The sequence below is a fragment of the Aquarana catesbeiana genome, linkage group LG06, assembly GCF_042186555.1.
Source record: "Aquarana catesbeiana isolate 2022-GZ linkage group LG06, ASM4218655v1, whole genome shotgun sequence".
Lineage (NCBI taxonomy): Eukaryota > Metazoa > Chordata > Amphibia > Anura > Ranidae > Aquarana > Aquarana catesbeiana.
The window spans coordinates 385,786,152-385,803,302 of record NC_133329.1 but is presented as its reverse complement, the minus strand read 5'-3'; the positions used below and the strand labels follow the sequence as shown (position 1 = coordinate 385,803,302).

The window sequence follows — 17,151 nt, the reverse complement described above, 5'->3', positions numbered from 1 at the left end:
GTTTTTGTAAAAAAAAATCCCAATAAGCGTATATTGATTGGTTTGCACAAAAGTTATAGTTTCTACAAAATAGGGGATAGATTTAGGGACTTTAAATTTTTTTTTACTGGTAGTGATGGTGATCTGCGATTATTAGTGGGACTGCGACATTGCGGTGGACAAATCTGACCCTAAGTGACACTTTTTGGGGACCATTGACACCAATACAGTTATTAGTGGTATAAAAAAAAACAATATGCACTCTCACTGTATAAATGACACTGGCAGGAAAGGGGTTAACACTAGGGGACGATCAAGGGGTTAAGTGTGTTCCCTGGGTGTGTTCTAACTGTAGGGGGGGGATTGGCTCAGTGGGACAATACAGAGATTGCTGTTCCTGATCACTAGGAACATGCAGATCTCCACATTGTCCCCTGCCAGAACGGAGTTTTGCCTTGTTTACATAGGCAGACCCTCGTCCTGCCTCTGTACTGTGATTGTGGGTGGCCGGCGGACATCAAGTCTGTGGGACCCGCGCACGCGTTCCCCACAGTATATGTGCAGTGGGCAGTCCAGAAGTGGTTAATGGTGATTCACCCACAATAATTAAAACACTTTTTTTAATTATGCTATGTGAATGGGGGCGTGTAACAAACATAACGTACAGGAAGTCCCCGAGTTACGAACACAATAGGGACTGCAGGTTTGTTTGTAAGTCGAAGTTATTCTTAAGTCACAACACTGCATTTGTAAGTGTAACGTCCGCCTGTGCATGGATGTGGGATGTTCCGGGCGCTTGTTATGTTATCTGGGGCTCTTCTGGCCATGCAGTACATGTAGTACTGCAGTATGGGATGTGTCCGGAGGTATCCAGGACCAGCGTGGAGCACAAGTGGTCGGCATTTGAGGCCGTTCATAAGTAGGAGTCGTTCGTAACTCGGGTGTTTGTAACTCGGGGACTGCCTGCAGTTGTTATCCCAATTTGGTTGCAAAGGTGGAAACGCACTTTATTATTTCAGTCAATATGCACAGATCAAGCGATGTTTTTATTACATGCTGATGTCCTTGAAATACGGTCAGTTCCTCTGTCGGTAAGGCTACATACAAATGGGTGGACAGTCAGTATTAACCCCCCAATGTTTTGGGGATGCTGTACTGAGCGGTACTCACATTTAGGGATGTGTGCCCCAAATTCCAGCACTCAGATGCTGCAGTTGTGCCTCCTAGGCGCTCAGAAACGCAGCGATTTAACCCTGACGGGGCAAGCCGTCCATGTGCATGTAGTCTTATAGGTAAAAAGTGTATATATTTTTTTTCTTGTTCTAAACCGCAAAACATGGACATGTGACAGTCATTTACTGCAAGTTGATATGAAACGCAGATTACCAGAATTCACTTATACCGGCTAAAAGAGGGACCGAAAACTTCAATCAGAACTCCAGGAGAACCACTGTAGTCATTGTTGGAATACATACATGTTTGTTGTTTTACCTGTAGCTCTGGTCAAGTAGTCTTGTCATCCAAGGTGTGGGTTAGAGCAGTGTTTCTCAACTCCAGTCCTCAAGGCGTGCCAACAGGTCATGGTTTTCAGGATTTCCCTTAGACGAAACGGCTGTGGTAATTACTAAGGCTGTGAAGCTGATCGAATCACCTGTGCAAAATAATGGAAATCCTGAAAACATGACCAGTTGGGGCGCCTTGAGGACTGGAGTTGAGAAACACTGGGTTAGAGGAGCTGAAGGTTCGGTTGGTTGAATGATGTCATTTAATAGTATGATGATGATGATGATGATGATGATGATATATTAGGTTAGCAGCTTCTGCACAACACAGGATTTCCAGAGTCCCTTTGGATTGTGATTGAAATAGCTGATTCTAGAGATCTTAATCACAACCAAAAGTTTTGTGATCCGGCACTCCTGCCAGACAGGATAAGTGGGTCCTGGTTCACCCCGTCACATGGACCCCTGGTGCAGACTACAAGTTGGCTGTGCCAACACACATTCCAAAGCTGGAAGCTGGTCCAGAGCAATGATGTGCAGCTGATGAGTGGGTGTATGTAGACAGGAAGAGGCTGGAAAAGATCAGCAGCGCTGATGGGGAAAAATGGATGAAAAAAGGAATCAATAGTAGCGGCGCCGCTCTAAACTTGCCTCTTTGCCCTTTACTTCCAGCTTTCATCAGGTGCACACCCCTGTTCAGCTTGTTAAGTAGAAATGAATAAGCCACACACTGATATCATCACAAATGTAAAAACCAGTTTTAATTTAATAGAGTATTCAGGACATCTAGTCTCGCCTGCTCACCTCACCAAAGGGCTTAGTCATTGAGACTTTAATGAATAAGCTCTTTTTGAGTTAAAATGCATTGGTGCAGGGGGCGGTGGACAGACAGACCATTCACAACATATAGTTTTGCCTGTCCTCCTCCTAGTCCAACGTGTTTCAGCTCACAAAGGGCTTAATCATGGAGAGCTCCATGATTAAGCCCTTTGCGAGGTGAAATGTGTTGGACAGACAAAATTATATGTTGTAAATCCTCTATTTATTAAAGTTAGTTTTACATCAGTGACGGCTCCAGGGTTCAGCCGTTCATTTGTAGTAGTGATGGTCAACTTATGAGCTCAAGGGGGCCTCAAATGCAGCCCCTGACATCACCCAAGAGCCAAACATAATGTTCAATATACACTCACTGGCCACTTTATTAGGTACACCTGTTCAATTGCTTGGTAACACAACTTGCTAATCAGCCAATCACATGGCAGCAACTCAATGCATTTAGGCATCTAGACGTGGCGAAGACGACTTGTTCAAACCGAGCACCAGAATGGGGAAGAAAGGGGATTTAAATGACTTTGAACAAGGCATGGTTGTTGAGTATCACTCAAAACCATCACTCGGGTTTACAGAGAATGGTCCGAAAAAGAGAAAATATCCAGGGAGCGGCAGTTGTGTGGACGGAAATGTCTTTTTGATGTCAGAGGAGAATGGGCAGACTGGTTGGAGATGATAGAAAGGCAGCAGTAACTCAAAAAAAACACTTGATACAACCAAGGTATGCAGAATACCATCTCTGAACGCACAACACATTGCACCTTGAAGGAGATGGGCTGCAGCAGCAGCAGAAGACCACACCGGGTGCCACTCCTGTCAGCTAAGAACAGGAAACTGAGGCTTCAATTCACACAGTCTCACCAAAATTGGACAATAGAAGGACAAACGTTGTTGCCTGATCTGATGAGTCTCGATATCGGCTGCGACATTCAGATGGTCGGGTCAGAATTTGGCGTAAACATGAAAGCATGGATCCATCCCGCCTTGTATCACCGGTTCAGGGTGGGGGGGATATTTTCTTGGCACACTTTGGGCCCCTTAGAGCCAGTTGAGCATCGTTTAAATGCGACAGTCTACCTGAGGAATGTTTCCAACACTTTCTTGAATCTATGCCACAAAGAATTAGGGCAGTTTTGAAGGCAAAAGGGGGGTCCAACCCGGTACTAGTAAGGTGTATCTAATAAAGTGGCTGGTGAGTGTATGTAATGCTTGAGAGGACAGTCAAACTTCAGACCTAATAGAGGAGATGAGGGTCAGAGAGTGAAGACAGGATACATTGTTGGTGGGGAGATGCTGCAGAAGACAATACGAAACTGGGAACATGTTACATGAGGCTAATGGAGATCAATGCCATCACCCCAATCAATGTTCCCACTACAGACTGCTGAGGTCTGAGGGCCACACATCACATACCTACATAGAGATTAGGTCCAAGACATTTCGATACACAGGCCAGTTGTCTGTAAGGTTACATTTATTGGAATTTGAATGCCAACATCAGCTGGATTACCTGGTTTTCTTTTGTACACGGCCAGAATGCAGCTTTAATCCTCTTCTAAAATAAAATTTAAAAAAAAGCAGAGTCCTCAGTTGCATACCATTACATATATATATGAGGGGGTCTCACCCCACGATCCAGAAACGTAAAACTTCATGTGTGTTAAATGAGATGTCATGTGTGGACGGACGCACCCGGAAAGTTGAAGTTTCATGCTTGTAGAATAAGGAATTCATGAGAAACCAAAACTCCTAATTAAAACGGTTTCTTGGTGTAAATTGAAGGCGGCATTTCACACCCCGTGAAGCAATCTTCTATTCCTGTCTCTGTTTTTTGTTATTTTTCTCACATTCCACGCACGAGGCGTTAAAAGGTCCCTGAACCGGAACTTGTCTTGACACTGCTATATCAGCTGATCTCTGTATATTTACCACTTCACTTTTATTTTTTTTTTTCCTTTGCATATCACCTTGATCTGCAGATAAAAGTTCATTAACACCCCCCTAGACCAGCACCGTATGCGCTCATATAGGTCCCAGAAAAATAATTAATTATGGAGCTGCGGAAAGCAGATGGCAGAACGGTGGCCTGTCCGGGAGGGAAGGGGTTAAAGAGCACATTATTTCTGCTGCAATGACGCCCAGCACCATTTCAAGCCTTAAAATAGATATTTCCACCAGTTTCCATGGCAGCAGCTACTGTACGGTTAAATCTATCAATAGCCGTGAGCGAAGCTGGGAAAATATCACCAGTCGGGAGGGAAAGTTAATAATCGCAAACCAGGGGAAAAAAAAAAAAAAATGGCAGATTTCATATCTGCTCGTCCTGCCCGTAACTCTATGGGTCAGCGCAATGTTAACAGAGAACTTCAGGCAAGACGAGAGCATTCTTTTAGAACTACGTAATGGATTTTATTTTAGGGCGTAGGGATTTGGGCCTGTGGTGGGGAGAGATGAGGTTTGTCTGGGAAGTGATGAAGTCCTCCTCCTCCACCAACTCGCTGCCAGGAGGAGCAAGCCCCTTAGCTAATTACAAGTACTGCCAAGGATCGGAGTCAAAAAGAAACTGTGCCGGACATTATATAAGCGCATTTTTATTGCTGGGTTGTTAAAGTGGGAGTAAACTCCCATGCATGACTTTTACCTATAGGTAAGCCTATAACAAGGCTTACCTATAGGTACAGTAAATATGTCCTAAACGTGCGCCGTTTAGGAGATCTATACTTGCCAAGCTGCCGGTGACGTCACCGGCGCATGCGTTTTGAAGAAACGGCCTGCCCGTGCTGTTCCCTCAGAGTCCTGTGTTGTGAACAGCGGCTCCTGCGCACATGCGTGGAAGTTATGTCTTGTCGGCTTGTCCAATCAGAGGACTGGAGCCCGCCAACCCCCGAAGGAAGACCGGGGGTGAAGATAGAAGACCTGTCAGCGGTGGGCTTCGTTTTAAGGTAAGTTTCACATAATGTGCTTGTATGCGATGCAGCAATGCATACGAGCACATTATAACTTTGCTTTGCAGGTTGCTTTTAAAAAAAAAAAAAAAAAAAAGCGCTGTCACACTTTGACAATTACTCAGTTCTGAAATCCTGTAACCAAGTGAAATTTATTATCCTTTTTTTAAAATGGATAGAGCTTTATTTTGGTGGTATTCCATCACCGCTGGGTTTTTCTTTGTTTTGGGTTTAAAATTTTGCAAACAAATCTTTCTTCAAAAATGTACTTCAATATGTATTCTGCTACATTTCTTTGGTAAAAATACCCAACTTAGTATGTGTAAAAGATATAGATAGATACACACACACGGTATCGCACAAAAGTGAGTACACCCCTCACATTTTTGTAAATATTTTATTCTATCTTTTCATGTGACAACACTGAAGAAATGACACTTTGTTACAATGTAAAGTAGTGAGTGTACAGCTTGTATAACAGTGTAAATTTGCTGTCCCCTCAAAATAACTCAACACACAGCCATTAATGTCTAAACCGCTGGCAACAAAAGTCAGTATTGCCACTTTTGTGAGATACTATATATATATCTATCTATCGTATTTATTGGCGTATAACACACACCTTAATTTTAAGAGGCAAGTTTCAGGGAAAAACCCCCGAAATTTTAATAATCGACTTTGAAGCATCTATAGTGTGTGCATAATAATCACACAGACCTTAGATGAGCGGCACATGTACAGCGGTGTCTTGGCTCCTCCTCCTCCTGTCTGTGTACAAAGAATACATCAGAGCTGAAGAGGAGGAGAGGTGGGTTCAGTTAGATCTGAACTGTCTGTATTGTAATGTGCCGGTGGGCTGAGATCGCAGCGCGTGGGACACCAAACATCCTGCACAAGCTGCGGGGTGGGAGTGCCCACACTAGCGCACCCCTCCCAGGCGAGTCACTGCTCCAACAGGATTCCGGATTCACTGGCAAGCAAAGTCCCAGTTAATTCAGGAGGTATGGAATTTGCCGCCCTCCCCCTATTGGCTTTCTAAACAAAATATTGGCATATAACACGCATGCATTATTTGCATTTTATTTTCAGGGGGAAAAAGTGTGTGTTATATGCCGATAAATATGATAAAATATATATATATATTTTATGTGTGGCCATTAGGCACCTGAATATGCCTTGGTATCTACACCTGTGTTCTTAGAAGTCATTCAGGCATGCTGCAGTGTCAGGAGGGAAGGAAGCAGAGTAATGGTTGATCAATGCTACTTCTGCTGGGAAAAACTGTTGAGGACCAGGTTATCCTGACTGGCAGGTCTCCCTGCAACACAAGACTTGCTTACAGAGTTGCAGATCCTTCGGTAGGGTAAAACCGTTCCCATATATGTATATTGTGTGTGTATCTAGAGTTCATCTTTAAAGTCTTTCTGATTTGTTCCTGTGTATAAATGATATTGAATGTATAACATGTCTGGGGTGTCCATTAATCCCCAAGAGCCCTGCGCTCGCAGGATCCTGCTGTTCTGTTAATGAACACATAATCAGTCGGTTAGGAGTGTGCGGCACGCACTGCACAACCAAATTAAAACTCTCCTTCTGGCTCCATTGCAGGAAATGGAATCTGTCACACAGCAAATGTGCTGAATGTGTACAACAACCCTTAAAGGGAACCTGTCAAAAGAAAAATGGGGGATCTGCCATTGCTGAACTCCTGAAGCTGCTCATTACCTGGCTGTTGTTCTGACCTCCGGCCTCAACACATTATGAATCGGAATACATCTGCATATTTGTTCTGGGTCAGAATTCGGATTATTGTAGCAAAGGCACCAGGATAACAGACCATTAACATTTTCTGGTCAGCAATGGCAAGTCTCCATGTTTCTCTTAGGAAAGGCTTACTTCAAGCCCCACCCCTAACTAAGTCTGTGAAAATTAGTATTTGAGTATTTGAAGCTGACATGTTACTGCGCCTGCATAAGTACAATAGAAATGAATGGGTTGTTTATATCCCTGCAGGAGTGCTATAGAGAGGAAAATGTTTCTTTTATTACAATAATGGCAATCGGCCTGTACCTGCAAATCCAACTGCCAAAAGTTCAACAGTAATTTTAACCACTTTACTACCCCCCCCCCCATGACCAGGCAATTTTTTGCTGTACAACACTGCGTTACTTTAACTGACAATTGCGCGGTCGTGCTACGCTGTACACAAATACAATTAGTCATTTTTTTTTCCCCCACAAATAGAGCTTTCTTTGGGTGGTATTTGATCAACTCTGTTTTTTTTTTTCTTTTTGGCGCTATAAAAAAAATTGGAATAGTGCCATTGCCGTCAATAGGCTGCACCCAGTATGTGATCTGACACTTCCGGGTCGGGGGGGGGGGGGGCGCAATGTCCGCTGGGAGCCGCCATTCATTTGGAGATGGGCAGAACGGCGGTCTGCCTATGTTAACAAGGCAGATTGCTGTTCTGTGAGAGGGGAATGTACTGATCCTCTGTTTCTGCTAAGGCCCCTTTCACACTGCCGCGACTTGAAAGTCGTGCGATTTCAGAGAATGCCTGTGTAAACTTGAGGTCTATGGACCTCAATTTGCATCAAAGTCAACCCAAAGTAGTACAGGGATTACTTTGAAGTCGCACAGATATGAACGGTACTCTTTGGAAATCAGGGGGTATGACTTGTCATGCAACTTTGCAGTCCCAAGTCACAGCCGCTGCCTGTGGGAGTCATGCTTGTAACAGTCAGCTGGAGGGCTGCCAGTTTGAGACCCCTGCTCTAGGCACACAATCGCCCCCAATGTTAACCCCTTCCCTACCAGTGTCATTATTATAGTGCATTTTTTTTTTTTTTTTTTTTTTTAGCACTGATCACTGTATTACTGTCACTGGTCCCCAAAAAGTGTCAGTGTCTGATTTGTCCACCACAATATTGCAGTTCCGCTATAAGTCAATGATCACCATTACTAGTAAAAAAAGAAAAAAAAAATCCCATAGTTTGTAGACGCTATAACTTTTGCTCAAAACAATCCATATACGCAAATTGGGATTTTTTTTTTTTTTTTTTTTTTTGCCATAAATATGTATCAGAATACATATTGGCCTAATTTGAAAAAATTAGATTTTTTAAATTTTTTTATTGGGTATGTTTTATAGCTAATATGTTTTAACTGTCGGCCTTTTTTTTTTTTTTTTTTTTTGCGCAAAAAATAAAAACTGCAGAGGTAATCAAATACCACCAAAAGAAAACTCTATTTTTGGGGAAAAAAGGATGCCAATCTTGTTTGGGTACAATGTCACACGACCGTGCAAGTGACGCAGTGCTGTATCGCAAAAAAGCTGCCTGGTCATGAAGGGGGTAAATCTTCCGGGGCCGAAGTGGTTAAACAATTCAGATGACTAAAATACAACTAAAACTGCATTTTAGGCAAACTAAAACTATATCAAAAATTGATGTCAAAAATTAACACTGATGATTAGAAACTGTTCCATGTCATATAAAGTGATAGGACTGGATGGTGCAACATCATCTAGACCAGGGGTCTTCAAACTATGGCCCTCCAGTTGTTCAGGAACTACAATTCCCATCATGTCCAGTCATGTCTGTGAATGTCAGAGTTTTACAATGCCTCATGGGATGTGTAGTTCCACAACAGCTGGAGGACCGTAGTTTGAGGATCCCTGGTCTAGACAATTGGTTCTCAACCCTTCTAGGGCCGTGACCCCTTGATAAAATTTCCCAAGTTGTGGGGACCCCAACAGTAAAATTATTTTTGTAGCGTGGGTTGTCAGCACCCAAGGCAAGACAAGTAATTTGCGCCCCTAACCCACGGACATTTAGCCCTCCCTGAGTCCCTTCCACTCGTACAGTATTAAAACCCCTTATGGTACATTCTAGGATGTACCACCCTTTCTTTTTGTTCTTCTTTCTTTCCCTTTTATCTTTCTCTATCCTAATTTCTTGGGTTTTTTTTTCCCTATCCCTCTCTCTAGCTGTCTTTCTTGTTCTTTCTCTTATTCTTTCTCTCCCCTTTTTTTTTTTTTTTTTCCTGTATTCCTTTCCCTTCCATGTATTCTCTATTTTTATTCCTTCTCTTACTCCTTGGTGGGGAATAGGATGAGTGGCAGTGCTGGAGGGAGTTCTGATCAGCCAACTTGGTCAAGGTCATCTGCTGATCTGAAAACTGTAGTGGGGACTTTTAATGGCAACTCTAATCATAGGTATTGTTACTCACTGTGTCTCCGACTTTGTGGTGTCTTGTAGCGGTGACACCTATGCTGAAATCAGGAGATAGGGTCTCCTCCAGCCCCTCCCACTTCACATTCCTCTCCAGTCACCTAACCTCTAGTCTCTGCACCCCCAGCCATGTTGTGAACTGATTGGACGGCTGCGGGCTCCAGAGACAGCCCTTCTGGGCGGCCGCAAAAAGGCTGGGAGAGCTCTGCGGGCTTCAGGATTCGGTGACCCAGGCAAATCATCATTCAACCCCCAGCTTGAGAACCACTGATCTAGAATGTGTGTATGGGCATTGTAGAGTCAGCGTGTGGTAAATGCAGATATTAACAGTTAAAAAAAAAAAGTGATTTCCCTTATCCCCCACTGACTGAGGACGTTCTAATAAAGAATCCACAACCACCTCATGTAACATTTTTCATTATTTTATATTGCACAGCTACAAATAAACACAGCATGGCATTCATTGTACAGGTTTGCAACATGTTACTTATATCACATTAAAACAAGTTAATTTTACAGCAAAAAAACATAATCTGAAAGAGAAAAAAAAAAGCTCCATAAAATCTGAACCTCAATGACATTTAATAGGCTCATGTGACTTAGTTTTGATTTTAGAATATCTGTTGATTGAAACTTACCACATTTAATAGAATGTTATTGTCAGGATTTCTTTTGAGTTCTAGGCTTGAGCCTGGTGGTAGGTTAGGGTAGTGCAGTCAAACCTGTTGAGTTCAATGAGTGACATCACTGCCTTGGAACTAAAATGTGGCCTGAAAGTCCACCAGTGATACCGGAGGGGTGGAGTGGAGAGGGGAGGATTTGGGTTGGCGTCTCTCTGCCAGTGATACCTGTGGGGAGGGGTGGAGAGGGGAGGATCTGGTTTGGCGTCTCTCTGACAGTAATAAAAGCTGTTGTTTCACTGCAAGTTGTAAAAATGTTTTGGGGGGAGGGGGGGGGAAATCAATCCCCTGGCTTCCCTTTAAATGCTCACAATCCCTTTTCATTCTTAAGCAAGGGTGCTTGTACTTCTGAGAGGATGGCAGTGATACTTCATATGTAGGGAGCCCCAGGGCTGCAGATCGCTTATTTTTTAGGATGTAGAAGGAAATCTGAACGACCAGAACACTCATTTCTCTCGGGGCAGCTTTTAAAGCCAAATGTAGTATATTGCAGCTTACCAACCATCAGATGTGGTGGCTGCATTAGTTTTCCTTTTCACCTGGTGATCTGGCCAGTAACACATCTCCTGTACTAGAGCGCCCCCACTCTGGATGAAGGAGCACCTTTGGACAACAGTATAGTTAACCGGGTGCGGGGGGAGCATTGGATATACTAGCAACAAATTGAAGCTGAACTCCAGCTACCATTTTTAAAGTGTTACTAAACTCAGTAATATGAAAATAGCTCATCCGCCCCGCCGCAGTGCCCACAGCTTAAAAAAAATAATCTTTTACATTAAGATACTGCCACTATATATCTTTTTGACTGACCTGTATACCACGCGGTCACATGATAAACTGCAGGGTCTGAGTGGTCAGGTAGGAGGAGATTTTCACTATATCCTGTGTCCTCATGCTGTTATGGGAGGCGGATCATCCATCAATCAAGATATGACATCCCACCCACTGTGTTCTTTTTTTTTTAGTTACTGGGCATGGAGGAGTAGGGAGGGACGGGGCTGTCATTTAGGATCTGTAAACACGCCCACATGTGTGATATCAATATCATCTAACCTGGCTAGCTCTGATCAACAAGGAAATGTTCTCTCCAGCAATAGAGACCAAACTGAGCATGTGTAGGGGGACTGCTCTGACTGTGTCTTATCTGGCCTTGCCAAGAGAGACCCTACAGGAGAGGAGGATCTGTCCATTAAGGATCAAACAGCCTTTTTACACAATGCGGAGGATTAATCCCTTAAGTTCCACAGTGAGTATAGCAAGCATGCTATTCTGCACATACAGACTGATTTTTACTGTTGTGGGTTTAGTAACACTTTAAAAGTGGTATTAAATCCAAAACCAAAAATGTAATATATTGCAGCTTACAGATCCTTAGATGTGGTGGCTGCATTAGGCTCCCTCCCCCCCTCTGATCCCAGTGATCTAATCAGTAACACACCTCCTGTATCAGTGTGAGGCAACTCTGGAGGACTGACATAGGAAGGACAGCAGCATCGTCAGTCTGGATTGGGGGGGGGTGTTAAAAGTATTAGCAGATTTACAAATTAAGGGCTGGTTCACGCCACAAAAACACACTCCAGATCCGTCCTGGGTGCATTTCTGTAGATGTATTTTTGGTGCATTTCGGTGTGTTTTTGATGCATTAGATGCATTTTTTTTCTCCACTGTACTGGGGTCATGTGTGTTACTGATGCATTTTGCCGCGTTCCAGCACAGAAAAACAAATGCAGTATACTCTACTTTTTTTTTTTTTCCTGGAACTGACCGCACTGGTATAAACTATGCCATTGGAAACCATATAACTTACTTTCCATGCGTTTTGATGCAGAAAAAAACCCGCACTGGACTGCATGTGGTGTGAACTGGCCCTAAAGCCAAACTCCGGCTAACACTGAGTTACAACAAACAGCGTTTTCCCTTTTGGGATAAAGATTTTACATAAATAAAAGCTGATCATTTTATACACCCCTGCCCATGTTAAGTGGTTTGTCTCATCTATGTAAACTGATACATTCTCCTGGAGGGAAAAAAAAACAGACTTGCTAGCTCAATCTCCAGATTAAAATAGAAGCAAGCCTGGAAAAAACAAAAAAAAGAAAACTAATGCAGCCATCACCTCTTAGACTTGGTAAGCTGCAATATAATAAATGTTTGCGTTTGGGTTTAATACGGCTTTAAGCATTTGCAGCAAACCATTTTTTCCTTTTGGAATAAGGGTTTTACATATAAAAGCTGATCATTGTTAGCTCCCCTGGCTGTTGTAAATGTTTTGTCCCAAACTTGTAACTGCTACAGTTGTACAAGAGCTTGTTCTATTGCGAATAAAAAAAACAGACTATTAAAGTCCCATACACACTATTAGAATTTCTGCAGATTTTTGTCTTCAAATTTACCAAAACCATATAATATGAGGTCAAACTTGAAGAGTTTCAATTTGTATGCAATCAGTCCGGCCCTTGCACTACATGGTTTTGGTAAATCTGAAGACAAAAATCTGTAGAAAATCTAATTGTGTGTATGGGGGTCTTACTGGCCAGATCATTAAGTGAAAACCAGGGGAAAGAAAATAAATGCAGCCATCACATCTAAGAATTGGTAAGCTGTAACTATGTTTACTTTTGGGTTAAATAGAAAAAAAAATGGAAGGAGAAAAAAGAAAAAGAAGAAAAAGAAAAGGAGGAGAAAAAAAGAAAAGGAGAAAAATAAAAAAGAAAGAAAATGAAAGGAGAAAAAAAAAGAAAGAAAACGAAAGGAGAAAAAAAAAAAAAAGAAAGAAAATGAAAGGAGAAAAAAAAAAAAAAAAAAAAAAAGAAAGAAAATGAAAGGAGAAAAAAAGAAAGAAAACGAAAAGGAGAAAAAGAAAGAAAACGAAAGGAGAAAAAAAAAAGAAAGAAAACGAAAGGAGGGGTATGGTAAAAACTGTACAGTGTTTTATCTTTTTAGGAAGCTTACTGGGTTATGAACTGTACAATGCTGGAGTCTTAGGGCCAGTTCCCGTCTGTCTGGGGCGTAACCATTGAACTCTATGGAACAATGCATTTTCATGAAAGCGCATTAAACATGTTGCAAACAGTATTTTTTTTTATTTAATGCACCACACAAAGTGCAAAGGTTTGAATGGAGCCCTAATGTAACAGTTTAAAGCACTAAGACTAGGTTCTCACCTGTGCAGGTGGTGCCACTTCGGGACCCGCACAAATTTCCGCAGCTGCAGCCACCCACACGACGAAACACGGGTGCCATTAATCGCACTGGGAACTGCGCTGTACTCGCGGTTCCCATGCAGGCTGCGATTTCCAAACTGGTGCAGGCACTTCTGTCCTGCGTTTCATGGGGCACGACAGCCCATTCATTTGTTGTGCACGTGCAAACCACGGCCCGCATGGCCACATAGATGTGAACCTAGACTTAAAAAAGCTATACGTACTTGTGCCTGGGAGCTGCAAGTTCTAGCTTCCTGTATTAGTAGACACGCTGGGACTTGTAGTTCCCCTGCAATACTAAAGCACAGCGGGATGTTCATACCTGCTTTAGTCCTATGTGACTGGTGATATATGAATGTCAGGTGCAGCACATCTCAAGCCTTGCAGAAGCCATGCTGGAGTCATAGGACTTGTCCCTCACATCTGACCTATCAACAAAGGAGCAGCAAATGGTTTAGTTTCTTATGGAGAGAAGAGAACATTCATTTTACTCAGCTGCAGATATTTTTCAGTAGTAGTACTTTTGTCACTTAATCACGTAACCAGTACTTATTATCACTGCAATGAGGCCACCGACATCTCTAACATATCTGTAGGATCTGCTGACAACAAATGAGAGTTGGATAAATTGCCCCCCCCCCCCCCCCCCCCCCCTCATATCCTGAGGCTAATGATAGCGATTGTTTTTTTTTTTTTTTTACTCCAAGCACTGTCACATAAAGGACCGGAAATCCTTTGTAGCATCTGAAAGCTCCAATTAATAACATGAAAAGATTTATCATTACCACACCTGACTGCTTCTGCACTTTGACCATATAAGCATCTTCGGCTCGTCATTCTGGGAATTAAAGGTTCTTTTTTAACCTTCTAAACAAATTCAGATGAAAAAAAATTTCAGCCTCGAAGAGCAGATAAGACATCTATGTGATGCCATATCACCCATCCCCCCCCCATAGCTCTCCTCTCTTAGTTAAGCGGGGTAATCTGGAGCTTCAGAAGAAGGATGTATCAGAAGAGAACGCTCCAGCTAGTCTGAAATCGTCCTTCGTCAGTACGCTGTACATGCGCTGGGGCAGAGCCTTTGAATAGGGGGCGGGTCTTGGGACTGTAGAGCGCAGGATGATTTCCCGGCCTGCGGGGGGAGGGAAATCTGTCCCGGACATCGCCTTCCTGTCTTCTGGTGCACCGGACCTTTTCAGATCTTCCTCCAGCGGGCCCAGGGCTGCAGTCTAAAAACAAGAACTGATATTTAGAATTATAGGAGAGGTTCATTAGTAATTTCATTATAGGAGGGGATCTACAACTAATACACCTATATTTTAATACAGTCCAATAACCATTGGACAGATATGAAAAAGCTTCTATGTTTAAAGTGTTACTAAACCCAGTATTATGAAAATAGTTCATCTGCACCCCCCCCCCCCCCCACACACACACACACACACAGTGCCCATAGCGTATAAATCTTCTTTTACATAAAATATTGCCACTATATACCTTTTTGGATGATCTGTATACCACAGTCAGTGATAAACTACACCGTTTCTCCAGTGCTGAGAGTTCAGGTAGGAGGAGATTTCCACTGCAGCCTGTATACACGCCCACATGTGTGATGTCAGTATCATGTGACCTGGCTAGTTCAGCTCAACAAGGAAATATTCTCTACAGCGTAAAAGACACAACTGAGCATGTGCAGGTCGGCTACCCTGCCTGTGTTAGCTGCCCTTCCCCAGATAGACAGTGCAGGAAGGGGAGGATTTGTACATACAGGATAAAAGAGTCTTTTTTACACAATGCAGAGTATTAACCCCTTAAGTTTCACAGTGAGTATAACAAGCATGCTTTACTGTATATACAGACTGATTTTACTGTTGTGGGTTTAGTAACACTTAACAATGAGGACTAACAAGAAAGGCCAATCATCCCTTTAGACTCATCACAGGAGTCCTGCTCCATTTGATGTCAATGGCAAATTGTAGAGGTTAGGCTGAGGAACAACCCTGCCAGCTGGCAAGCAGCCAATGATAGCCACATCCCTTAAAGTGGAACTTTACGCATAACAACTAGATTAAAAATAATGTTCTTTAGCAAAGAACGTATATCCCACATGAATAATTATGCTACCAAAATGAGTGTGTGCTGTAAATTGCCTCCAGCATTGCTCCTGTTCCTTCTTGCTGGAGGCTGCCATTTTCCTGAAGCCCGGAGTCAAAGTAAATCTTTAGGCCGTCAGCAGATCAGCCTCTACAAATTCGGCACAGTGCCTAAAAATGGAGAGCAACTGAGCATGTGCAGAGCAGGGAGACGGTGTATGCATTTTAAACAGTATAGACGCTTATTATTATTAATTAATGTTTTATATAGCTATACCTGCAAAAGGGGCCAGCCTGAAGTCATCTAGCAGGACTTCATTTTCTGACTAAAGTTCTACTGTAATGTTGCTGCAACCTAGTTACAATGTCCCTGGGATAACTGCATGGAGTGATATGGCTAGCCATAGGTACCACAATGCTCATTCTGCAAAACTACCTATGCAGCTGGTTGTCAGGCTGCAGGGTCGTTAATCAATGTCTTATACATAGATGGGAAAAGCTGCACTTACCCCGGGTTGGGGGGTCCAGATCACGCCTGCCAGAGCGTTTGCAAAGCGTTACCATAGACTTGAATGGGAGGCTTTGAAAGGCTTCAAAAGCCTCCTGACTCGACACAAGGCTTCAATTTTGAAGCGACATTTACGCTTCACGTTTTGATAATGTGAACAGCGCAATGTGCTGTCTATTATATCTTGTGCATAAGCATTTGAGGGGAGTTTTAACGCCTCTCAAATGCCTGCTCTTAATGCCAGTGTGAACTCAGCCTTAGGGCCAGGTTTGTGAGGAAACCTCTGGTGGAATTCTCTTATAGAATCTCAGGTGGCTTACAAAAGTGACTTGCAGACACAGCAGAGGTCTCGGGTTTGGGTTCAGGTCCAGGCCCTTACGGTGCTCCCTGAACATCTTAAGCCTCGTACACACGGTACGATTGTTGGCCAACCGAGCGTCTGATTTTTGTCAAAAGGGCGTGTGGCAGGATCTTGTCTTCCATACTAATGGTACACAATTGTTGGCCAACAAACACGAATGTAGTGATGTACTACGAGGAATTTCAGCTCTTGAGCGCCACCCTTTGGGCCCCTTCTGCTAATGTCGTGTTTGGTGAGCACTGATTCCGAGCATGCGTGTTTGTACTTTCAACTTTTGTGTGACAGACTTGTGTACTGACCATCAGAAAATCTGACAACCAACCATTGTCCGTTGAAAATTTACTAGCCTGTCATCCAACATTTATTGGCAGAAAGTTAGACAACAATTGTCAAAAGGAGCGTACTAACGGTCAGATTTTAGGACAACAGTCTGTCAACAGACAATCCCCTGCCAACAATCTGATCGTGTGTACAGCTTTAGGGCCAGGTTTGTGAGGAAACCTCTGGTGGAATTCTCTTATAGAATCTCAGGTGGCTTACAAGAGTGACTGCCAGACACAGCAGAGGTCCAGGTCTTACAGTACTCCCCTGCTCCCTGGAAGTCTTAGGGTCAAGGTTTGTGAGGAAATCTCTGGTGGAATGCTCTTATAGAATCTCAGGTGGCTTAAGAGAGTGACTGCAAAGGGACAGCAGAGGTCTCGGGTTCAGTCTCAGGTCCAGGCCCTACAGTACTCCCCTGCTCCCTGGATGTCTTAGGGCCAAGGTTTGTGAGGAGTTCTCTTATAGAATCTAAGGTGGCTTATGAGAGTGACTGCCA

At 43.1% G+C, this 17,151-nt stretch overlaps 1 protein-coding gene across 2 annotated transcripts in view; it reads right to left on the bottom strand.

Annotated features, from left to right (window-relative positions):
* Positions 1 to 14,022: 14,022 nt before the first annotated feature.
* Positions 14,023 to 17,151, bottom strand: part of RAB3GAP1 (RAB3 GTPase activating protein catalytic subunit 1) — a 245,296-nt gene continuing 242,167 nt past the window's right edge. For both annotated transcript variants that reach the window (XM_073634286.1, XM_073634287.1), the window contains one exon: positions 14,023 to 14,601. In XM_073634286.1, the coding sequence (XP_073490387.1) occupies positions 14,365 to 14,601 (237 nt within the window). In that variant the 3' untranslated portion in view covers positions 14,023 to 14,364. The remainder of the gene's footprint in view (positions 14,602 to 17,151) is intronic.